Source organism: Myxocyprinus asiaticus, chromosome 48 (assembly GCF_019703515.2).
Source record: "Myxocyprinus asiaticus isolate MX2 ecotype Aquarium Trade chromosome 48, UBuf_Myxa_2, whole genome shotgun sequence".
Taxonomy (NCBI): Eukaryota; Metazoa; Chordata; class Actinopteri; order Cypriniformes; family Catostomidae; genus Myxocyprinus; species Myxocyprinus asiaticus.
Window position 1 is genome coordinate 3,230,335 of NC_059391.1, and position 26,327 is coordinate 3,256,661.

Sequence of the window (26,327 nt, forward strand, 5' to 3'; positions counted from 1 at the left end):
TTTTGAGCTGCAGCCACAGACCTGGACAAGCTCACAGATACTGTGACATCATATATCAGACATCATGTATAAATTTCTGTGAGGATATGTGCATTCCCACTAGGACTGATTTAACATACAACAATGGCAAACCATGGTTTACAGCAAAACTCGGGCAGCTTCGTCAGGCCAAAGAGGATGCTTACAGATGTGGGGATAAAATATTATACAATCAGGACAAAAACAGTCTGACAAAGGAGATTAGAGTGGCTAAAAGAAGCTATCTGAAAAGCTGAAAAAACAGTTTTCAGCTTACGACCCTGTATAAGTGTGGTGAGGCCTGAAAGACTTTACCAACTACAAGACAAAACTGTAGGGAATCAAAAACTGGCTGACGACCTGAATGTGTTTTACTGTAGATTTAAAAAGCCCAGTCACACACCCCACATCCGCTCCAACATTCACAGCACACACACATTTACATCTTCTGCAACCACCCTGCTCCCCTCTCCTGCTACTCAACCTGCACTTCAGATCTGTGAAGAGGATGTGTGCTGGGTCTTCCGGAAACAGAAGACAAAAAAACACAGGGCTCAGAAAGTGTTTCACCCACTTGTCTAAAATCCTGTGCTGACCAGCTGGCCCCCATCTTCACACAGATCTTCAACAGATCACTGGAGCACTGTGAAGTTCCCTGCTGCTTCAAATGCTCCACAGTCTTCCCCATACCAAAGAAACCCAAAATCACAGGACTTAATGACTACAGACCTGTCGCTCTGACATCTGTGTTCATGAAGTCATTTGAGAGACTGGTGTTGGCCCACCTGAAGGACATCACTGAACCCTTCGTGGATCTCCTGCAGTTTGCCTATTGAGCAAACAGGTCTGTGGATGATGCAGTCAATATGGGACTGTGTGACGAGGAGGAGGGCATGGCCGGGCCATAATGATGCACAGCCAGCGCTGAATCAGCTGATCAGTGGGAGAGCGAGATAAAGGGGAGCCAGAGGCGCCAGTCTGAGAGAGAGAGAGACGCACGCAGCCGCATTGCATGTGTGTCTGGGTTTGATTATGTTTGTTTTATGTTGAGTTTCTTATAAAACTTTATGTTTACTGTTCAGCCGGTTCCCACCTCCTCCTTGCCTGTCCTTTATCTGTTACAGTGGTGCCGAAACCTGGGAGGGAGAAGGGATGTGCTGTCGTGGAGTCCTCACCACTGTCATCTGCCAGGGGAGAAACCGCGGCTGCCTGCCTGGGGATGGAGGTGTCGCTGCCGGCCGGCGAGAGCCGGAGGAACCGCTGCCATCCGTCGAAGAAGGAGAGGAGTGGATCTGTCCGCCAGGGGCCGGAGGACTCTCTGCCATTTGCCGGGGGAGGAGCAAGCTGGCATCTGCCAGAGGGCGGAGGAGCGGTTGAGTACCAGACGACAGCGCGTCCGGGAGCCAGCAAGCAAGTTCTTGTCTCTCTCTCCTCTCTCTCTCTGTGAGACTCTGCTGGCCCTTTCCCTCTACCCACGCCTCCCCTCATCTCTTTCCCAGGTTTGCAGGAGGCGGGTTGGACCACCGGCTGACAGAACAGCCAGAAGGGCAGCGTATCCCCTCCAGAGATGGGGGAGGGGTGTCGGTCAGACCGGTGACGCCCCGGCCTGAATCGGGCAGGGGAGGAGTGCGATGAGGAAGAGGGCGTGGCCGGGCCGTGATGATGCACGCCCAGCGCTGAATCAGCTGTTCAGTGGGAAAGCGAGATAAAGGGGAGCCGGAGGCGCCAGTTCGAGAGAGAGAAAGACACACACGGCTGCGTTGCATGTGTGTCTGTTTATGTTTGTTTTATGTTGAGTTTCTTATTAAACTTTATGTTTACTGTTCAGCCGGTTCCCGCCACCTCCTTGCCCGTCCTTTATCTGTTACAGATTGCATTACATACTTCAACATCTAGACAGACCAGGGACTTATGCAAGGATACTATTTGTTGACTTCAGTTCGGCTTTAAACACCATCAACCCCACTCTCCTATGAACTAAATTAACCCAGCTCTCTGTTCCTGCCTCTATCTGTCAGTGGATCTAGTGAGAATGGGGAAATTCACCTCCAGCACATGTACAATCAGCACTGGTGCCACCCAGGGATGTGTGCTCTCCCCACTACTCTTCTCCCTGTACACAAATGACTGCACCGCCAAGGACCCCTCTGTCAAGCTCCTGAAATTTGCAGACGACACTACTGTCATTGGCCTCATCCAAGATGACGATGAGTCTGCATTCAGAAGGGAGGTGTCTGCATTCAGAAGGGAGGTTGAACAGTTGGCTGTTTGGTGCAGTCAAAACAACCTGGAGCTGAATATGCTCAAAACAGTGGAGATGATAGTGGAATTTAGGAGGAACACCCCAACATTGACCCTGCTCACCATTCTGAACAGCACTGTGGCAGCAGTGGAGTCATTCAGGTTCCTGGGCACTACCATCTCACAGGACCTGAAGTGGGAGACCCACATTGACTCCATTGCATCATACTCAGCAGTCATTGAGTCTGTCCTCTGCACTTCAATAGCTGTCTGGTTTGGTTCAATGTTCAGACATCAGAAGACTTCAAAGTATAGTTTGGACTACTGAGAGGATTATTGGTGCTCCCCTACCCACCCTGCTAGAACTGTACACATCCAGAGGGCTGGTAAAATCACTCTTGACCCCATTCACCCAGCACACTTCCTTTTCAAACTGTTGTCTCTGGCCGGCGCTACAGAGCACTGAGCACCAGAAAAGCCAGGCACAGGAACAGTTTTTTTCCCTCAAGCCATCCACCTCGTGAACTGTTAAAACTGCTCCCAAATACTTTCCTTTTGTCAATACAACCATGTGCAATATTCAATCCATCCATTCCTACTTATATCCATATTTCATTTATATTCTTTAACATATCCTACCTCTTCTTCAATACATTACATCACCTGCACATAACTGTATATCTGTATATAAAATATTCAACAACATTATTGCTCCATTGTATATTTCTCTTTTTTTATCTGTTATATATTATTTTTTTATTTTTATGTCACTATATGTATATATGTTTAAATCTATGTTTGTATGTATGTATATATGGTTGCATTCTCTTTGCACTGGAAGCTTCTGTTGCCATGAAAAATTTCTTGTGTGTGAAAAAGCTCATTCTGATTCTGATTCTTATGTTTGATTATTTCATTCTGCACATGTAATACTGTATTATTCATACTGTTGCTGTAGTGAAGTATGTGCAATGTTTTGGGTGTGTGATGAGACCAAAGACTAATTTTCAGCGATGGCTGAACAATAAAGTAAACTCAACTCAACAACTCAAATAATCCCAGTAACTTGCTTTGCCGTGTGGGGAAGCAGTTAAAGTGATAAAGGATTAAAAAAAAAACCAATGTGATAACTGCCTTACCTTTCTGGGAGGCAGATAAAAAAATGTTAGGGACCAACTGTCCCACAGACTGCAAAAGTGCTGCATGACTTGAGATAGAATGGACCTCTTACACTGTGTGGAGGGAGTCAAAAAATTCTGCTGGCCAAACCGAAGTTTGGGTCACATGCATAACAGGAGGTATTAGCCAAACAGGAACACTCTTTTGTGCAGACAAAGAAGGGGTTAACCTTCAAATGTGACTTAGTGTATCTAGACATGTGGGTATTATACAAAAAGACTGATGCCACCCAAGCAGTATTAATACTTCTGTTGTGTTTAGCAACCCAGTGAGAGGTGTTCACTCAGCGGAGAAACAGCCTTCTATGTGGTTTAAGAGCGCTCTGAACGGGATGGATAAAAATCTAGGAATGTAGCTTATTTTTAGACTTTAAATGCTTCACCGAAGCGAGGGCCAGTAGTTGTGCAGTCTATAACAAGAGAGAGTGCAATTTTACTGTTTCCAGTGACTCAAATGGAGAGCCATATAGTGACTTCAGCACTAAGGACAGGTCCCACACTAGGACTGTAAAGTGGCGAGTAGGTCTGAGATGTCTCGCACCATGTAAACATTTCATAACAAGATCGTGCTTGCTTATCGCAGACAGGGGAGTGATACACCGCAATAGCTGCCACATATACTTTCAGTGTCAATGGGGGAAAAAACCTGCATCGAAGCATTCTTGCAGAAAGTGAAGCATCACTTTTACCAAGCAATATGTTGGGTGTCATATTGTGATGAACACCAGTCTGAGAAGGCTTACCCTTCAAATTCCACAGCCAACTTGAAGTTGGATCAACTGCAAGGCAAAAAGGTGTTTGTCAAGAGGGAACACTCTTTTGTGCCAGTAGGGAAGGGGTTAAACTTTTCGAATGATTTCTTAGTGTAACTATCCCTCGTGGGGTAGTATACAAAAAGATTCATGCCACAATTAATCAGTAGCAGAGCGGCATTCCGCTGGAATTAGTCATAGTGCTTTCAGCACCATGGACATTTCCCATAGGGTGTTTGTCCTGAGGGTGCTTTCAGTACCATGGACAGATCCCACACATATGGGTAAACCTGAAACATGCGTGCGAGCCAAGTAGGGCACACGCTACGTTTTAGAGAGTTCGGCACACATTTCTTGTCGGGCACGAAGGGAACAGAAGATATTTCTGCTTAAACAGGAGAGAAGACTCTGTCCGCTGAACTCTGTGCAACTCTCGATGAAGGCGTGATCCACAGAGAGAGATCCGTCCTCGACCTCTGAAGGCGAAGAATGGAAGGCGGGACATCGAAAGACATCTGCCAATGAAACTGGTATGATGGAAAACCACTCAGAAAACTCGGGGCTCTCTGTCGATCCTACTGTCGATCATCAACATAACGTCGAGTGACTGACTTGAAAGGGAACAGTATTTCACTGCCATCCTAATGAACTCTGCAATTTGAACTAAACTCAGTTCGTGACTAACTGCCCTGGGCCTTGTTTTCCAAAAGCATCGTAACTTAAAAATGCTCATAGATTTACAAGTGCTCTGGAGGACTTGTACAGCGCTAAGAGCATCATAAGCACATAGACTTATGCAGACACCTGCAGGACAAACAAAATTCACCTGGTACAATTTATATACATATAGCTACACTTTACGCTAAAACATTAATATCAGAATACCTAATTTTTATGTATTTTTATTTTAACAGACAAGTCTAATAATAATAATAATAATAATAATAATGAAATGCATAAAATAGATAGTCTATATAAATGGATGAATTGATTAATTAGTAAACAAATAAAGTTATTTGTGTGGACTAGTTGGTAACAGCAAAGTGGTGGCCTGATTGATGCAGACAACTGTATAAATTAAAATCAGAGAGAAAAGAAAAAAGTCAATAACTTCATGAAAATTGTCAGTATATATTGGCTCATCATCCTTGTCTCATCTTCCTCTCTGACACCCAAACGCGCTCTGGCCAGCACTACAATTTGCGTAGCACTGCACATGCAGCATTGCTGTCACCATTATCAATTTTGGGAGTAAAGAGCAGATCTCCGCTTTATTGGTGAATGTCCCTAAATCTACTAAACGTCTTATTTTGCGCCGCATGATAACATGGTGAATCTCAGGATCATACACAGGGCATCTGCTGTCTTCACTAATCCTAGAAGCTTTCATATTGAGATAAATGTGTGAGAAACTAAATATTACACATGCACACCTGATTGTGGAAGCAGATTGTGTTAAAGGAATACATCGTTCTACACAAACTTATTGTAAAATAATATGTAAATATGTAGTTAATTACATCGAATATTTAAGAAAATATTTTAAAACAAATATTAGCGAGGTAAATTACAAATGATTGTAAAGTTACACACAAATATTATGAAGTTACAATGACGAGCAGCACTATACAGTCAGATTTCAGCACTGTCACATGGACAGCGACTCTCTTAAGTAGCGCGTTCATGTTAAGTGCAGTTTTGGGAAACGCACGTAAAAAATAACGAACCTTCATAAAATCGTTAATAGAAAACGCTCTTAACCGCTAAGATTGATCATTTTTGGGAAACAAGACCCTGGTTTTCTTAAGCCCATAAACACTGCAACATTCTTGGGAGGTCACTTTACACAGTTGAGTTTCTGTCTAGATGTAAATGATAAGCATACAAATGATTATAAATTGGATATGATTATGTGGGTGTTTTCAATAACTGCACACAAAGCACTTACAACAGTGCAATCATGTTTGTTTGTTTGGGGGTTGGGGGGACTACCTGGTACTACCATGGTATTCTTGGAAGTACTGTATCTTGGAGTTAATACAATGTTATCTGAATTTCAATACTAAGGTATATATCGATGGTATTAACATCTGATCCCATCAATTTACCATTGTTCCACAGCAATAAAAAAAAAAAAAAGAACTCACCACTCTTATCTCTAATAAATTTCAAATGTTTGTGGCGGTTTGATTGTGTTATTGTTTTTGTCGTACAGGTTGTGATTCGGGTTTGGGTAATGATCTGGCCAGGTTTTTGGACCGTGCAGGGATGAGGGTGTTTGCTGGGGTTCTGGATGAATTCAGTCCTGGAGCTCTAGATCTCAAGATTTCTTCATCTTCAAACCTCACTGTTCTACAATTAGATGTTACAAACAGAAGTCAGATTGCAAAAGCACATCAGTACATACAGAAACAAACTGCTGAAACAGGTAACAACAGAGCTGCTGTTAAAGATGCACATGCACTGATTAGCTCAGTCCTTAATTCTTGCAATTGAGGGCAACAGTCAGGTTCCAGAAGTAAAAATGCCATTTTTGTTTTCCCATAAGGGAACCAATTTCTGATGATATCTCATAAACCTTTAAAGAAATACCTACCATGAGCTCCAAGGTAACTGATGGTATATGCTTCTGTTGAAGCCATCAATCCGTGTTATTTCAACTTTATCTTAAAAAAATATAATGTTTAATAGCTAAATTCCTGGTGATGAAACTGCACTCCCTATGATCCTGAAGAGAAAATATATGCACCAATCAGAGGGCCAACAAACTTCAGCAAAAGAGCTCTGCAGTGACCACCCACTCCTGTGACACACTGCGAATAAGCCAATCGAGTTGATTCTCTTAAAGTCTCAAACCAATTTTATTATCGTTGACGAAAACTACAATGAAAACTAAATGAAAAAAATTGTAAATAAACTAAAATACTTTTCATAACACAGTGCTGGTTGGTTTATGACTCTTTTATGAAGGATTTTGTGAAATCCTTATATAACGAAAAATACTTCTGGAACCAAGATGACTGAAAAAGTGGACAGGTACTGTTCCGCTCTATAGTGCTCATTTAAAGGTGCATTAAGGTGAAATAGGCCCTTACAATGGAAGTATATGGGAAAAGCAAGGCATTGCACTGGGATAAATGTTAAAATACTCACTAAAGCCACAAGACATTATATATGTTAACATAAGACTTGTGTGGTAGAATCGTTATATCCATTGTTTCAACTCCTGTTATGACCACGTAAAGACAATAAACCCGGTAACTCTCCCATTATTTTTGTACAATATTAATATAAGCACTTTAACAAAAATAAAAGTAATCAACAGCATGTTACAAATACTAAACTTGTATAGAAATGTATAATACTCTTGTCTTTTATGGGCAGGTCTTTGGGCACTGGTGAACAATGCAGGAGTCCTGGGATACGTGTGTGATGGAGAAATTCTTCCCATTAAAACATATAAAAAATACTTGAATGTGAATTTCATTGGTAGCGTGGAGGTCACGCAAGTCTTTCTGCCTCTGATACGACAATCAAAAGGAAGAATTATCAGCATATCAAGTATGGCAGGTAAACTTTTTTCAATGTGAAATTATGTAATATACTGAAATAGTAACTCAACAATTGTCCACAAATGTGAATTTTTTAAAATGTCTTTGAAAAATAAACTCACAGCTTTCCTAGTTAACTCCATTGATTGAAATCAGTTGCACCATTGATTTGTTCAGGAGAAGTTCCTCTCCCTGGATTTGCAGCATATGGAGCATCTAAAGCAGCTCTGTTCATGTACAGTGGAGCGATCAGACAAGAACTCTCACGCTGGGGAGTCAAAGTCATCGTCATTCTACCTGGAGCTTTCAAAACAAGTAAGAATACAATGTCAAATTTCAATTAAACATATTTGTGTATCTCACGGTCATGTGTATCTCAACAAATATCTATATATATTTAGCTTAAAGAAAATGCTATTAAAAGCCACAAGAGTCATTTGTATTTTGACACATTTTCCCCAAAATTCTAATTTCTGTAAAGAAAAGAATCTCATTCTCATTACTGTGATGTAAAAAAATCTCATTCCATTCCTATAATGCAAAGCAAAAATCACATTCACATTCCTAAAATGGAAAACAAAACAATTCTCATTCTCATTACAATAATGTGAAAAACAATTGTATTCTCATTACCATATTTCAAAAATAATCTCATTCTCATTATCGTAAAGTGAAAAACTCATTACCATAATGTGAAGGAAAAAAAAATCTCAGTTTAATGTGAGAAAAATTGTATTCTCATTACCATGATGCAAAGCAAAAATCTTATTCTCATTCCCACAATGTGTAAAGAATCTCATTCTCATTAGCATAATGTGAAACAAATCTCACTCTCATTCCTGTAAAATCTTATTCTCATTCCGTACTTTGTCATAATTCATAACTGCTTGTAGTGCATTTCTACAACTGCAATGGTAACTTTTGCTCTTGTGTGATGCTGCATCTTCATCGCTATTGTAGGTGTATTGTAGGCGCAACACAAAAAAATGCTGATTGGACCTATTAGACTTATCGTCCATTCAAGCAACGTACAGAGAGTTAGTGGATTTTGTTTTCCTCTTCAATTACAATATATCCATATTATGGAATATTTGGAGAATACTCTTGGAAAGGTAACTACTATAACACTTTAAAAGGTTACAGATATTACAGCATGATTTTCTGTAACATAAAACATTACATACACACATCTTAAGCACAATGCGTGTTAACATGACTCTAGTGTGATAAAATCGCTTTCTAACCTTTCAACTTCATTGTCATGACGATGTATTGCAGGTAAACCATGTAGGCGAAAATCCCAGAAACTTTCTTACGATGTAAAGGATACAAAAATGAGAGCTGACATGACTAAGTTTTCAGTTTTCATCATTGCCTTCTGTTTTTGAACAAGCTACCATGTTATTCTGTCCATGACTAGACACATGGAGAAGAAGTGATGAATCAGCGTTCTGTCTAACAGCCTCCACTCATAAACAGCATGTTTGGAGCGCGAATAGCAGAACTGCAGCCAAGATACGCTTGAGGTGGTCCAGTTATGGACTGTGGTCCTTTCCCTTGTGTTATCATTGTTTTCAATATGTGCAACCTGTACATATCTGTTAACATCTCAAAAAATGTTTTGGGATTTCACGACCCTTTAAATCACTATAACATAAAACAGAGCTGAAAAATTATTCAGAGTTAAAAATACATTAATGTTTATTTTATTGTGCTTCAGTTTCTCGCAAACCCTGTTTTCCCATGGCACACCGGAGCCCTGTTCCTGGCTATGCCACTGCTGTAATTTGGAGAAAAAATAAAAATCTCATTCTCATTACTGTAATACAAAAAGTCACATTCCCATTCCCGTAAGCAAAGCAAAAATCTCATTCCCATAATGCAATTCTCATTCCTGTAATTTTTCAGATTATAGTAATGAGAATAGAATTTGTTTTGCATTACGGTAATGATGCCTGTTAGCATTCCCCCATTTTTTGAGCTCAGGCCTGAATTGGACATACTCAAAAATAATGCCTGTAGTTCATCACCTCTTTTTATAACAGTCATAACTGTGGTCTGTTTTGACAGAAGACACTTGTACATTTGTTGCCCAGATGTCAGAATTAATTAAAGTCAAAGAAAAACAAGTATAAAAGCTCAAATTTATAGGAATTGATCTCATAAAATATTTTTATGAAAATATAAATGACACTGGCCTTAAAAGCAACTTTCTAAGAGACACAATGGAGCTCAAGCCACAAGTCTGATAATGTTATATTCCAAATCTGATTATAACTTTAAAACTCATGAGTTTTATTAAACCTTATTTCAAGTTATTTGTGCATACTATGGCAAAGGCTAGCATGCTAGCATTAGCTTAGCATCATGGCAGCAGCATGTAAACAATACTAATTAAACATAACATTGCTGCATATAACTTATCATTGAGTGGTTATAACAGCTTCTTTTACTGATCTCATCTGGATTCTATTCATAGAATGAAGCAGAAATCAAAATATTTATTGAATATAGAGCCTATAGCAAACAGCAGGTTCAGCGACAGATGTCGAATTCTTCAAGTACACAGACATCAAACCTACAACAATTCCAGCGATCTCTTGGAAAATATAGACAAACCATATATTTTCATAATCGTCTATATATTCGCAACATATTTCGTCAGTCTAAATGTTATTATTATGATTTACACTGATTTTTTTTTTATCTTACTATGGTAAGGGATGAGGAACACCGGTCACGTGATCTCTGATGTAATAATCTCTCTTCTTCTACACTCCATATATGGCTCATATCTTGCCCGCAGCTCCCTCTGTCTTCCTGGTTCAATAGAACGCACACTATATAAAAGTATTAGAGTGCTGTAGTGCTTCAAATTGTGTAATTTGGTAGAAAACTGACATGAACTATGTTTCTGGATAAATCAATATGAAGTAAACTTATAAAAATACATCATAATTCCTCCAAATGTGCACACTTTTGGACTAAAATTTTTAATGAAGGTTGTTTATTGAAGCCATCAAATGACAAGCATTCCAGATCTTACAGGATTGGAGATGTGTTTGCAGAATGATTTCATAATATGGGATGTATGATAAACATTTTTGATTTTCACTCTTTACACAAATTACTGAAATACTTTAGTTATAACATTTTGATCATGAAACTGCTTTCAGTCATCAAAGCATGAGATTTAGAGCTTCCAAATAATGTATTGGTTTTCAAGATTACATAACAATTCACCTTTTAAAAATGCAGTTAATGTAAATGCCATCCAGGTGAGCATGCAGAGGCCCATCAGAGGTTAAGGGGTTTTAACTGTCATGAAATAAATGTCACAACGCAAAACATAATTGTGATATTACAAATATTATTTATTTTTTCCTTTGATTTTGGGGCAAAATGTGACCTGAACATGTTTGTGACAGGTTTTCGTGAGATTGTATGAGCAGCATTAATCTAAATGTTTATTAAATGTCATTTTGCAGATATTTTAGGCAGCAAAGAGCAGTGGAGTCATGTACAGGAGGAGGTTATCAGTGGTCTATCTCAGGATGTGACGGAAGCGTATGGAGAAGAATACATCTGCTCAATGCAGCAGCGACTAGTCAACATGTCTTCAAAATCCAGCTCAGACACAGGGCCGTTTCTGGAAGCTTTAAAGCATGCGTTACTCTCCACAAAACCAAAAAAGTTCTATTACCCAGGGGCCGCAGCATGGGCTCTTCCGTTCCTCTACAGACACTGTCCCACCTCACTGTCTGACACTGTATTCTCACGGATCTTTATGACTGGCAAAGTCCAACCAGCACAGCTCTGAATTTGCTACTGTATATTTTGCATCAGCCTTGTTTCCAGAATTTACAAGTTTACCTCTGAGTCTGATAAAAGACCTAATTTGGCAGGTTGTTTGGCATGGAGATGCACTGGTAACACAAGCAAGACTGAATTCTGGTTAGGGTGATCAAAAAGTTGCAGTGTTCCTGAGATCCTCTCTTAGCCCTTGTGCGACCTTCAGGACATTTTTGTCTTTTCGATCTTTTTTCTGTGTTAATGCCAACAGCAAAAATTTTACAAACGGTGCGTATTTTGGGGGGAATTTTGATATTTCAACCTCAGTTCCTAAAATTAATCTATAATACACTGTGTACACAAAATAGTTACACTCAGGACCTTCAGGACAAAAATGTCCCCATTGAAACCCATTAAGGCCATGTGTCCACCAAAGCATTTTTTCCTGAGGCCAGCATATTTTTCATTTGTTTGCAATGGGAGCGCCGCGTATTTAAAAAAGCCAGCAGCATAACGAGGAGCTGAGCGTCTATACCACGCTGAGCATTTTTTTCTGGTCGCTGAGAGTTGAAAAATGTTGAACTTTGGGTAAAACGCAGCGCTCGTCACTGTCACTTTTTACCCAGCCGTCCAATCACAGTGGAGGAGAGGCAGGAAAAATACCACACCGACCAACCATCACATCTTACTTGTACAACGACTAAACAACATTGTAGGAGAAGTTTGCTGGTCTCTGAGTATCCATGTCTGTACTAGATGACATTCCCGGACTACCACAATATTAATATGAAGAAAAAAAAAAATGCTTCAGCCTTCCCTTCATCCATAGCAAGGGCCAGAGCAAGTACTCTTCCTTGTGCCAACATTTTTACATTCAGTACTTGTTGATAACACAAACTATCTTCGAAATTAGGTACTTGCAATACATTACTTCCGCAGATATTCCATATCATAGCAACCAAAGCGTCTCAGCTGAAAAAACGCTGCGCCTCCAAAGTGCTCTCAAGTGCTCCCAGCTGGACGTTTTCAGAAGAGCGCTTGGCATTTTCAGCTGACAAAAAAAAAACTTTGGTGGACACATGGCCTAAAACTGCAATATTTGATCCCAGTGCCATTAAAGCGTAAGCTCATGAATTCTATGATATTATGCTTTCATTCCGGAGACCTGGCTTCAACATTTAAATTTTTTATATTTTCCACCAGATGGCGCCATTTTCCTCATGTTTAGCCTATGGAGCAAATACATGCTTTTTTCATATTTTCTGTTTGCTGTATTATAGATCACTGCAGGACAATTGAATAAATGATGCAGATAAAATTGTGTGGGTGTGTTGGTATGAATATCAGAGTGTGTTTTGTATGTGTGTATTGAGAAATGTGTATGTGTGAGTGTAAAAAACAACAGTGGCATTATGTAAACAAACTGGCATTTAAAGGGTTAAAATCCTGAAAATGAATGAATATTTGGTAGTTATGATCAGGACTGATGTTGGTTAAAAAAATTAACTAATTGAAAGTGGAAAATAATATTAATATATAATATTATTTAGGCTGTTTGTTGACATGGACATTTTTGTCCTCAAAGGACTTTCTTTTTTTTTTTTTTTTTTTTGACACACAAGGGTTAAGTCTTAACCACAGGTTAATGGTCCAGCAGGAAAGGAATTTTGGCTTAAAGACATTATGAGCAAACAAATACCACAGCATTATATTGTAAGTCATTGTTATGGAACCCCGTTTATCGCCACATGGAAAAAAATTATAATTGTGCAATGGTAAGTCGCAATTCTGATATGAAGTCATATTTATGATATAAAAATAATAATTACTGGAATCAAAATCATAATATTGAGATAAAAAGTCATATTTACGAGATACTGTACTTAAGAAACAAAAATAAAAAAGTCATAATTATGAGACATTAAATGTGCTCCAAGTGATTTGAGCAGTTCTGGAACTTCCAGTCCTTTAATTTAAAATTAGTAAAGTTAAAATCAAACAGAAACTTTTCAGAAAGCTATTTGTCAGTTGCTGATTAAAACAAAGGACCTGAAGAGGTCATAGAAAACTAACACTATGTTACCAGAGCTAGAAGACAATGAGAACATACTAGTATTTTAAATTTTCAGAGAATTATTTTCATCCAAATTTGATAACAATAATAAGAGAATGTCTCTAGACTTATGAACAATATACTATTTAAGTTAAATTTACTTAAAATACTTCAATGTTGGCTTTGAATCATGCAGTTTGGTTTAAAACATGGAAAACACGTCTCTACAGCCCTGCTGGAAAATCCATCTTAACATGGTAGCTGTGTTTTGGAACATGGTAGCTTTTTTCTAGCTGGTCATGAGCAAGTCCAAGCTGATCTTTAGCTGGTCCAAGCTGGGAGACCAGCTTGTCATACCAGCTCAAGGTGGTCAGTCTGGTTTTTGGAACATGGTAGCTGGTCAACCAGCTAAGGACCAGCTACCATGTTCCAAAACACAGCTACCAGCTTGAGCTGGATTTTCCAGCAGGGCAGTAGAGACGTATTTTCCATGTTTTAAACCAAATTGCATGATTCAAAGCCAACACTGAAAACATGTCAAAGGTCAGAGAATATTTTATTGGGGGGGAAGAGCAAGACTGGTGTCAAATCAAAGTTCTCTTGTCACGGTGGAGTCAACAGCACTGAAAAAAGTTAAGAATCAAATTAGATAAGAACACATGTAAGAATTACTTAATGTTGTTAAATAAGCTGAGTTGAGGCAAAATGCTTGTTAAATTAGCTGATTCATCCATTTATTTTCAGATATTAGTGAACCATCCAATTATGTACAAGTAAATACATTTGCTAATGCTTGTCTGCCATAAATCAATGATTTCCTGCCACTTTATATGAATTCAGTAAAGGAAGCTGTAGTTGTGGACTCATTGATTTTGTTCTTGGTAATATGGATAATGTGCTCAATCCCCCATATACACTACCGTTCAAAAGTTTTGAAACACTTACTCGTTCTTTATTATAATTTTTTTTTTTTTTCACATTTTAGAGTAATAGTAAAGTCATCAAAACTATGGAATAACATAAATGGAACTATGGGAATTATGTTGTGACTAAACAAAATCCAAAATAAATCAAAACTGTGTTATATTTTAGCATCTTCAAAGTAGTCACCCTTTGCCTAGAATTTGCAGACATGTACTCTTGACATTTTCTCAACCAACTTCTTGAGGTATCACCCTGGGATGCTTTTTAAACAGTATTGAAGGAGTTCCCATCTATGCTGGGCACTTATTGACTGCTTTTCTTTATTAATTGGTTTTATAATGAAATAAATTAATATGGTGGCACAATTATATTTTTGTCTACAAAACTAATTTCAAACATTTAAGCATACGCCTTCAGATCAAAAGATCATGAGAAACATTTCAGGCAAGTGTTTCAAAACATTTGACCGGTAGTGTAGATATACAAATATAGAAAAACAGAGAACCTCTAAGCGTTTAAGACTGAATGTGGGGTCTTTTTCAATGGATATACATTTTATAAAGCAAAGATCACATTGCTTACTTATTTTCTCTTGTCTCCTTGAAAGTAAAGTTATTTCTGTATGTGGTTATGTGAGGATCAGGACACACTTCAATGTATGTAGTGCTACCTGGCTAGACCTCTGTATGTAATTTAACATCTGGCTCAGAACACACTTTTAAAATTTAGGAGCATAATCAATCAATTACGCACTAGTTATTGCTTTTGACTAATTGGTAATGTAATCAAGAATGTAATCCATAATAAAGTAACAGTCATCTGCTTACACATTATGAAATGTAATGTGGTCCAATTACAAGTACTCATTTTTGTAATCAGACTATATAATCTAGATTACATTTAATCAATTACTACCCAGCAATCAGGTAGAGGCGTTTTCTGCATTTCATTTAATAATAATTAAAAAAAAAATACAGCACCTGTATGTCAGATGTACGACATAAAAAGTATCAGTTATGAGATAGTCAGAATTATGAGATTTCAATTCAACCGGAAATCTTGGTTGAACAGTTTTGCAACTGATAATTATAATCTCTCATAATTTTGATTTTTTAAAACTCACAATTATGACTTCTCATAATGATGACTTTTTCTCTTATAATTATGAATTTTTATGTAATATAACTTAAAGGAATATTCCAGGTTCAATACAAGTTAAGCTCAATTGACAGCATTTGTGGCATAATGTTGATTACAACAAAAAACATTTAGCCCGTCTTTTTCTTAAAAAAAAAAGCAAAGATCGAGGTTACAGTGAGGCACTTACAATGGAAGTGAATGGGGTCAATTTTTAGAGGGTTTAAAAGCAGAAATGTGAAGCTTAATCATTAATTATTCTGTTAAAACTCGTATTATTTGAGCTGTAAAGTTGTTTAAATAGTCATTTTTACAGTTAATTTAGGGTTTCTTGACATTACATGGTCATTGCAACGAAGTTGTAAAATTGGCAGTAACATTAAACAAAAAAGGTTAGTAAATTATTTTATCACACTAAAATCATACTAAAGCACATATTGTTTGTCTTGCAGTTATACTTTTGAAACAGTGAGCATTTTACCATTCAAAAATTGGCCCCAATCACTTCTATTATACAGAAGTGCCTCACTGTAACCTCGATTTTTGCCTTTTTTTTTTGTCCATGTGGCAAAATGTACATGGGGCTTCCACATAAACAGCCTAGCCAAAAAAAAAATTAAAAAAAAATTGCATGATCTGGGGTTGCTTCAATTGGTCAGATCTAGGCTCAGCAACGTTATGCGGCAATAAAATTAAGTCAGCTGACTACCCGAATGTACTGAATGACCAGGTTATCCCATCAATGGATTTTTTTTCTTCCCTGACGGCACGAGCATATTCCCCATTGAAAGTTTTTGGGATGTGCTGGAGAAGACTTTACGAAGTGGTTCGAATCTCCCGTCGTCAATACTGCCTTTAGCTTTGATTACGGCGCACATTTATCATGGCATTGTTTCAATACCTTATGAAATGTCACAACATTTATTTCCATCCACAGTTGCATTAATTTTTGGCCGAGATCTTGCATTGACGACGGGAGAGTCGAACCACTCCGTAAAGTCTTCTCCAGCACATCCCAAAGACTTCCAATGGCGTTAAGGTCAGGACTCTGTGGTGGCCAGTTCATGTACAAATGATTCCTCATGCTCCCTGAACCACTCCTTCACAATTTGAGCCCGATGAATCTTGGCATTGTCATAATGGAATATGTCCATGACATCAGGGAAGAAAAAATCCATTGATGGGATAACCCGGACATTCAGTACATTCAGCTGACTTCATTTTATTGCCCCATAAGTTTGCTGAATCTAGACCTGACCAATCGAAGCAACCCCATATCATAACGATTATTTAAATTCAAACTGCATTTTTTTTTTTTTTTTGGCCAGGCGTGTATTTTAGAGCTTAGTTCTTTCTCATTGTAAAGACCTCAATGATATCTCAAACATTTTTAAAGGTATAATGCACACAAAATGAAAATTCTGTCATCATTTATACACTGTCATTTTGATACAAATCAGTATGACCTCATATAAGAGAGTTTTGGAAGAATGTTCACTCTTATAAAAAAAACCTTTAACTCAAATAAAGGCGCCAAATGTTTAAAGAGTTAGCCCACATATCTTGAAAAAACTGGTTGTCATTTTTGTTTTTTTTCCTGGGATCATGACAGTATGTTTAATTGTGGAAAAATATATCAACTTACAATCAAATCCACAAGTACTGCATGTTTTCCATTAAAAAAAAAAATAAAATAGGTCTTTTAACAATCCCTTTGTCATGGTAGCTAAACAAATAAAACCAAATGTAAAAAGAAAAAGTCCATTCCTTATAAAAAAATCATTTACATTGCCCGCAGCTGTGCAATTAATATCTCTCAGTCTTGAGGCTTTAGGAACGCCTTTTTTGGTTGAAGATCAACAATGTTGCAGTTCATGTCCTCTTGTTTATCTGTGATTGCAGAACGATCTCGCTTCTTTGCAAACTTTTTCTTCATGCTTCCAACCAAACTTTCATATCTGAATAAAGAAATAAAAATTTGTTTTGTCTTTCTCTGACAAAAATCTCCTGTACTATGACATCACAGTAACATCACTTCCTCTCACCTTCGAGCCATCTCTTCATCTGTAATATCTGTCTCCATTCTGCTCATACCATTATCATCTTCATCTTCATCGTCTTTAGGTGCATTCATCAGAACCATTAATTTCTACAAGAGATTTGGTTTTGTGGTGAATTAGAAAAAAAACAGGCTTAATTACTGCCGATAACTACTTAACACAAACTTAAAATGGACAATGATACGGAAAGTTTGTGACACTGTCTAGATTGGAAAAACAAAACTACAAAATATAGGGAAGCCCAGGGCTAGCTGTCACGTGGGCTGTCTCTCAATAATTGTGTTGAGTCAAAAGTCCAATTACACAAACACAGTTTCTCTAGATTTGCATGTTTATTTCCAACACCTAGTTTAAAACAGTCTTAAATTGGAATAAATTGTTGTCAATTATCTACTCCAAAATATAAACTACAATTTCATATTTTTGTAAGAACTGTAAGGTAAAGAAGTGAACATTAAAACCACACTGGCATACTTTAAGGTAAGGTACACTTGTTCTCAGTACAATAATTTTTTTTTCTTCTCATAAATATCAGGTTGTGGTATTTTAAAGGTTATAATTTTAAACACATTGCTTATAATTTCTGTTGGCCAAAACAATGGATTGATATTTTTGTATGTTACCTATTCCACTTATTAACTAGAGTAAACAAATGTGACAACTAGCCCTGCCTTATACTTCTGATAAGTTTGCTCAAAATTATAATCATGATTCTGTCATTTTAGAACATTTTTTTATTACATTTCAACAGATTTTTTGCACTTTCATGTTGGCCCAAATCAAAATAACATGGTATCACTGTAATGATACTGTAATACTGTAAATAAAAATGAATTTTGTTGTTATTATTTACAATATACTGTATATATTTCTGTAAGAATTTATTAACTTGCAGTTTTTTAATGTGTGTGGTTAGGAATAAAGCCTCGACTGAACTGGAACTATGGAATGAACAGTCACAGCACCTCAGAAAACAGTGTCTCATAATTTTCGTCTCAAGTAACTTCAATCCTTCACTGTCACAGGTCATGAAGAGCTAACAAAACTTATCAAAAAACCATGTCACAAGTATGTTAGATCCAATACCAACTAAGCTCTTAAAAGAGGTATTCCCTGTAATCTTAGAACCTCTTCTTAATATTATTAACTCCTCGCTATCCTTAGGACATGTCCCAAGAAACTTCAAAATGGCAGTTATCAAACCTCTAATTAAGAAGCCACAGCTTGATCCTGGAGAACTAGCTTATTATAGATCGATTTCAAACCTCCCATTTATGTCAAAAATACTAGAAAAGGTAGTGTCCTCCCAACTATGTTCATTTCTACAGAGAAATAGTATATATGAACAATTTCAGTCAGGATTTAGGCCTAATCACCGTACAGAGACTGCACTTAATAGTTACAAATGACTTGTTCTTATCATCTGATCATGACTGCATTTCTCTTCTAGTGCTTTTAGATCTTAGTGCTGCCTTCGACATGATAGATCACGACATTCTCTTGAATAGGCTAGAGAATTATGTTGGCATTTGTGGAGTTGCATTAGCTTGGTTTAGGTCCCATTTAACAGACTGCTGCCACTTTGTATGTGTAAATGAGGAATTGTCAAATCAAACAAAAGTATGGAGTGCCACAGGGATCAGTTTTAGGGCCTCTGCTTTTCTCCTTATATGTGCTTCCACTGGGAGATATTATCAGGAATAATGGAATAAGTTTCCACTGTTATACCGAAGATACCCAACTTTATATTTCTTCTAAACCCAACGAAATTTCACAATTCTCCAAATTAGCAGAGTGTATCAATGAAATCAAAGATTGGATGGCCAGAAATTTCTTTCTACTCAATTCTGACAAAACAGAGGTACTAATTATTGGACCAAAAACCTCTAAAAATAAACCACTAAAATAAAATAAATATTTGACTCTTTATGGATGTACTGTTACGTTGTCTTCTACAGCAAAGAAATTAGATGTCATATTTGATACCAATCTGTAAATCATATTTCCAACGTTTGTAGAACAGCATTCTTCCACCTCAGAAATATTGTTAATAGTAAGTTACGACACATGCCCTCTGTTGCTGATGCCGAAGAACTAATTCATGCGTTCATGACCTCAAGACTAGATTATTGTAATGCACTGGGAGGATGTCCAGCAAGTTCAATAAATAAACTTCAATTGGTTCAAAATACAGCTGCCAGAGTCCTGACTAGAATCAAGAAATATGATCATATTAGCCCCATTTTATCATCGTCACTTTGGCTACCTGTTAAACTTCATATTAATTTTAAAATTCTGTTAACTACATATAAAGCTTTGAATGGTCTAGCGCCACAGTACTTAAGTGACCTTCTATCATGCTATATCCCAAGGTTTTATGCCTATAAATACGTGGATGGTAGGCTACCAAATTATTGTTTGTATACTTCATGTTTACTTTGCAAAGCCATTGAAATAATCATTAAATGCTGCCCTGCTGAAAAGACCAGCTAAAACCAGCATAAGCTGGTTGGCTGGTTTTAGCTGGTCACCCAGCCTGGTCATAGCTGGTCAGGCTGGTTTTAAAGGAGTTTTGAACCATTTTTTTAGCAGGTCAGGGTGGTCTTGGCTGGTCTCCCAGCCTGACCAGCTAAATGTGTTCAAACCAGCTCTCTGGCCAGCCTGGGTGACCAGCTAAAACCAACTTAAGCTGGTTTTAGCTGGCCTTTTCAGCAAGGATGTACAGCAGGGGTCTGCAACATTTTTGACATGAAGTGACATTTTTGAATTCCTCTGTAAATCCCTATGCCAAACCTCCAAAAATAAACAGGCAGAACCTGTCCATGCAGAATAAAACAACTTTTATAAGGTTACTAAAATGGAGTCTTCATCTCATGTGAGTGATCGATTTTATACATATATTTTAAAATTACTGTTGATTTCATTGAGTAAAAATTTGTAATGAGGAAAACAATGACTGAGTGCACCTTTAATTATGTTGATTTGAGAGTCACCGTATTGTGTGTGTGGAACGTTAAGGACCGTGTATGCCAGCTTTATAATCTCAGCAGTAACTAATTATTTACACCAGGCAAGTAAGCTATTGTTCTGAAAGCAGGCTGTCATCTGCTCAACCACACAGTGCAACCAATGCAAAGCAGACGTGTTTACTCACACGACCCTCCACTGCAGCGCTGCTGAACCTGATGTCTGTCGCTCTTTGAGCAGCTCGTGATGAGCAGTGGTCGTGTGAAGGATTTGCCGGGCTGCGCGCTTCTGCTGACTAGCGCCGTTTAGTCACACTTTAAGATTTGGCATGCAGCTGCAAAGGACTTCAACATGTCGATAATTCATACTCCTGTCTCTCTTATGCGAGTGAATGATTACAAATGCCACCAATGGTGGATCAAACAATAATTTGTGGACCCCCTGTTGAAGACCCTTGGTTCATACAAAATCTTTGTTTAAACACTGGCCATTAACACTTACTTAGTTTACTAATTTTACACCATGACTTGCACTGCACACAAATAACTAATATTGGCATTACAATCATGATGTTAGTCAGAGGGGAACTGGCCCCCACAGTGAGCCTGGATTCTCCCAAGGTTATTTTTCTCCATTAACCAACATCTTATGGAGTTTTGTGTTCCTTGCCACAGTCGCCTTCAGCTTGCTCACTGGGGTTCTAAATACAATTATTATTTAATTATATAATTAATTAATTTCAATACACAATTTACAATCACATTTAATCAAACTACACAATGATCACTCTAAGACTTCATAGATAATACAGTTTCATTTTCTGTTAAAGCATGATTTTCTGTAAAGCTGCTTTGAAACGATGGGTGTTGTGAAAAGGGCAATACAATAAAAATTTGACCAAAAATTTGACTTGACCACATTGCTCTGCAGTCTCGAGCTTTTATTTTGTGAGAAAACTGAAAACCTTAAAGTTTCTGTGTGTAGCTGAGTTTACAACTGCTTTGTGCTCCTTAATCTAAACACGGTGAAATCTTTTCCTCAGTCTACAAAACCAGTGTCATAATGTTACTTTAAAATTGTTTTAGTAATGTGTGGCTGCCAGACATATTTGGAATTTTGTGCAGTTAAAGGGATAGTTCACCCAAAAATGAAAATTCTCTCATTTACTCACCCTCATTTCATCCCAGATGTGTATGACTTTACAGAGCTGAAATATTCTTCTAAAAATCATAATTTGTGTTCAGCAGAAAAAAGAAAGTCATACACATCTGGGATGACATGAGGGCGAGTAAATAATGAGAGAATTTTCATTTGTTGAAATATTTCTTTAAAGCCCTGGGCCGCTATACATATAACGTGGTTAGCGCAAGTTAGAAAACTGCACAAAGCGAACTCTGAGCACATCTGTTCAAAGAAACCACTCACTCAGCGACCGCTGAAAACGCTGTATCATGAGCCTCACGTGTGTTCTGGGTTTGTGTAATATGTTACTGATTGAAGAGCGGTGCACATATGAGCTACACAAAATGCGGCTGCATATTTTAAAGCGTGCATGAAAGTGTAACAGATTGATCACTAGCGACCTTCTGAAAAGCGCGTAATACAGTAGGTCAGTTGAGGTGAAAATGAACTTCTAACGAGCTTGTGATTTAGTCTGTCATCTGTAGGCACAGCCCATAATGAAAATGAACAACAATTTGCAACTTTACCTGGCTGCTTTATTCATTTATTTCTTTCTCCCCAATTTGGAATGCCCAATTCCCAATGTGCTCTAGGTCCTCGTGGTGGCATAGTGACTCGCTTCAATCCAGGTGGTGGAAGTCGAATCTCAGTTGCCTCCGCGTCCGAGACCGTCAATCCATGCATCTTATCACGAGGCTTGTTGAGTGTGTTACCGCGGAGACGTAGCGCGTGTGGAGGCTTCACGCTATTCTCCGTGGCATCCACGCACAAATCACCACACGCCCCACTGAGAGCGAGAACCACATTATAGTGACCACGAGGAGGTTACCCCATGTGACTCTACCCTCCCTAGCAACCGGGCCAATTTGGTTGCTTAGGCACACCCTGGATTCGAACTTGCGACTCCAAGGGTGGTTGTCAGTGTCAATACTTGCTGAGCTACCCAGGCCCCTACCTGGCTGCTTTTTACTTGGTAGCTCACTAATACCACAGATGGTTATCATGGTTGTCAATACGGGGGATTTGTCACCAAATTAAGCGACTTTCTCATAGTTGCTGAGACATTTAATGATGTTTTGCAACAAGGAGCTATTTTGGCTATTTTTAATAGCTAATTTTACTTGCAGATTTTGGGCGATTAATTATTAAACACACATGCAAAGTCATACTATGTGATAAGAAGTCAGATCTAACAAAACATGCATTGACTACCAAGCACATCGCGAGTGCAAAACCCTTTTCGGATCAAAAGCAGGTGCTTATGGACTCATTTGCATCGCCTAGGAATTTGTCAGTTGTGAAACTGAATGTATTAGCCCTTTATATTCCTGAACATGGATCAATCAATCAATTTAACTTTTTAAGAAGATTTATGTAAAGCCTGTTTTAAAGCTACTGCCATAAAAGTACACACTTTACCAGTTAACTTGTTTTATGCCCATTTTATATGCTTTTTATGATATACACACATACGTAGGCCAAGATATAGTGTGTTTTCTTATTTAGCAAATTTTTGTGAAACATTGAGACTTTTGAGGGTGGTTCTGGAGATTTTCAAAGGGAGGAGTTTGGCAACACTGAGGCAGAGGCAGAAATCATGTTTGCGGACAAAATAAAAGTCATTGTGCAGCCCTATGTATATAGGCCAAGAAAGTTGTACCTCAACTTCAGGATTGAAGCCTCTGAATGACATTCTGCCATAAACCAAATCCTCACAAGGGACATAACTTCTCTCCTCAATGATGTAGTTTCTAGTAAAAATAAAAAGTATTTCTCTCATTTGCAATTATTGTGACATTTATACAGTGGCACCAAGAAGTATTTATAAACTGAAGCCACACTTAAATGAACAACAATTCTGAATGTCATTGCCTAACTTCACTTTCAACTAATGTTTCTGAGCCAATGCTTAATTTTAAATAGCAGACCTTCTGTTTTATCATTTTAAATGCAATGTTTTTAAAAAAATGTTTTGCTTAAAAAATGTGGGCTACTAATAATATCGTACTTTAACCCTTGTGCAACCTTCGGGACATTTTTGCCTTTTTCATTTTTGTTTTTTCGATCATTTTGGCTGTGCTAAATGTGTGTATTTTTGGTGGAATTTTCATATTTCAACCTCAGTTCCTAAAATACATCTATAATACACTGTGTACACAAAATAGTTACACTCAGGACCTTCAGGACAAAAATGTCCCCATTGAAACCCATTAAAACTGCAATATTTGATCCCAGTGCCATTAAAGCATAAAATCATGAATTCTGTGATATTATGCTTTCATTCCAGAGCCCTGGCTTCAAAATGTAACTTTAATATTCTCCACCAGATGGCGCCATTTTTCTCATGTTTAGCCTATGGAGCAAATACATGCTTTTTTCCTATTTTCTGTTTGCTGTATTATAGAGCACTGCAGGACAACTGAATAAATGCAGATAAAATTGTGTGGGTGTGTTGGTATGGATGTAAGAGTGTGTTTTGTATGTGTGTATTGAGAAATGTGTGTATGTGTGTGTGTGAAAAACAACAGTGGCATTATGTAAACAAACTGGCATTTAAAGGGTTAAATTCCTGAAAATGAATGAATATTTGGTAGTTATGATCAGGACTGATGTTGGTAAAAAAAAAAAAAAAAAGTCAGTGAAAGTGGAAAATAATATTAATATATATTAATTTTATGGCAGTTTTTTGATGCAGACATTTTTGTCATCTAAGGTCCTGAGTGTGAGTTTGTTTTTTTAAATCTGACACTGCTCAAAAAACAGGGCCATAGCAAGGAATTCTGGGCCCCATGAATATATATTGCTCTGGGCCCCTTACCTATTAAAATAATACAGTTTCAAATTTGTTGTGGGCCCCCCCGGACCTTTGGGCCTCTAGAATCATTACCACCTTTCACCCCATTAGCTACGACCCTGACAAAAAATAATAATGCATCAAAATCAATGTTGCTGCTAATCATATCCCAGATATTGACATATCCCAGACTGTAAATCCAAAAAAATATTTTCCCCTTAGAATTTAGTATATGGAAAATAATAATAATTATTATTTTATTTTTATAAAAAAAAACAACAGTGGCATTATATAAACAAACTGGCATTTAAAGGTTTAAAATCCTGAAAATTAATGAATATTTGGTAGTTATGATCATGACTGATGTTGGTTAAATTAACTTATTGAAAGTGGAAAATAATAATATATAATATTATTATGGCCGTTTTTTGACGTGGAAATTTTTGTCCTCGAAGTAACTTTTTTTTTTTTTGACACACAAGGGTTAAAATAAATGCATACATGTTTTATCTAATGCAGCAGCATTCACAGATGTTTAAAGCAAGTTTAAGCATTGGTGTTCTCTCACTCTTTGGCCTTGAGTTCAGGCAGATCCAGGAACCAGTGCTCGTCACTGATGATTCTCTTCTCCTCTTCATCCAGCTGCTTCCTCGTCTCTGCGTCCAAACCTCTCTGCATGAACTGCGCGCACACACACACACGCGCGCGCGCACACACACACACACACACACACACACACACACACACACACACACACACACACACACACACACACACACACACACACACACACACACACACAAACACACAAACAAACAACATGTCTTCAAAAATGTATTTCATCTTTATGTCTGAACTGCAAATGTTTGAGCTGATTCTCATGTCTGAATGACAGATTCACAGCTTTCAACACTTCATACCTTCATCCGCAGGAGATTTTTCGATAGTTGTGTTGAGCCATCGTTTGCCATTTCAGATTAGAATTAACTAGACGTTTTAACGTGTTTATGGAAATAAAGCGTGTTTCTTTCGGTTGTGTTTTCCTCGTGGGCGACACGACTGCACACAGTACAGGCTAAAATAAATACGCAGACATGTGGGGTTTGCGCATGCGCTATTGGGGATGGAAGGCCTTATCAGTCGCACAATGCACATTTATTGAAAATAATTACAATTATATAATACATAATTTATATTTGACTTAATTGTGAATATAATTTACTTATATATATCAGAATTAAATGTAATACAATTCAAAAAATCATATTTACTTTTATTATTCTATAACAGAGAACTCATCGATTGCTCATGTCTGAAGAGCTGTATTAACCCTGTGTCTCCCGGTGATGCCATATGGAAACATATCAATTTCCTCCTCAGATTGAATGAATAAACATATTTCTGTACATTTCACCACCTTGAGGATTTTGCTGCATCACTGGTAAGTTAAAAGCTGTTGACGTTGTTCACAAATTGATTTGATCTATTATCGTTTTACATTTACGTGTTGACGTATGGCAGCTGTGTTCAACAATGGAATAGCAGAAGTGCATTATCTTATTAAGAATTTTTATAGCTCGTTGCAAGAGTTATATTATTTAATTTATGTATTATTTTTGGAGATGTTTATTATATCATAATTTTACTTATGTAAAAATGCTACAATTGTTGTCATAAT

The 26,327-nt window shown here is 37.6% G+C and overlaps 2 protein-coding genes across 2 annotated transcripts in view; one reads left to right on the forward strand and one right to left on the reverse strand.

The window, feature by feature from the left end:
• Window positions 1-13,144, forward strand: part of hsd17b2 (hydroxysteroid (17-beta) dehydrogenase 2) — a 29,887-nt gene extending 16,743 nt beyond the window's left edge. The window contains exons 2-5 of the mRNA XM_051692408.1: window positions 6,405-6,617; window positions 7,574-7,759; window positions 7,918-8,055; window positions 11,229-13,144. Coding sequence (XP_051548368.1) covers window positions 6,405-6,617; window positions 7,574-7,759; window positions 7,918-8,055; window positions 11,229-11,560 — 869 coding nt within the window. The 3' untranslated portion in view covers window positions 11,561-13,144. The remainder of the gene's footprint in view (window positions 1-6,404; window positions 6,618-7,573; window positions 7,760-7,917; window positions 8,056-11,228) is intronic.
• A 1,158-nt stretch (window positions 13,145-14,302) lies between these two features.
• On the reverse strand, window positions 14,303-25,750 carry mphosph6 (M-phase phosphoprotein 6). Its single transcript, XM_051692419.1, has 5 exons — window positions 25,570-25,750; window positions 25,218-25,330; window positions 23,516-23,606; window positions 17,692-17,795; window positions 14,303-17,604 (listed from the first exon to the last, which is right to left on the reverse strand). The coding sequence occupies exons 1-5, from the start codon at window positions 25,618-25,620 to the stop codon at window positions 17,463-17,465; spliced, it is 501 nt and encodes a 166-aa protein (XP_051548379.1). The 5' UTR covers window positions 25,621-25,750; the 3' UTR covers window positions 14,303-17,462.
• Between the last annotated feature and the right edge of the window lie 577 nt (window positions 25,751-26,327).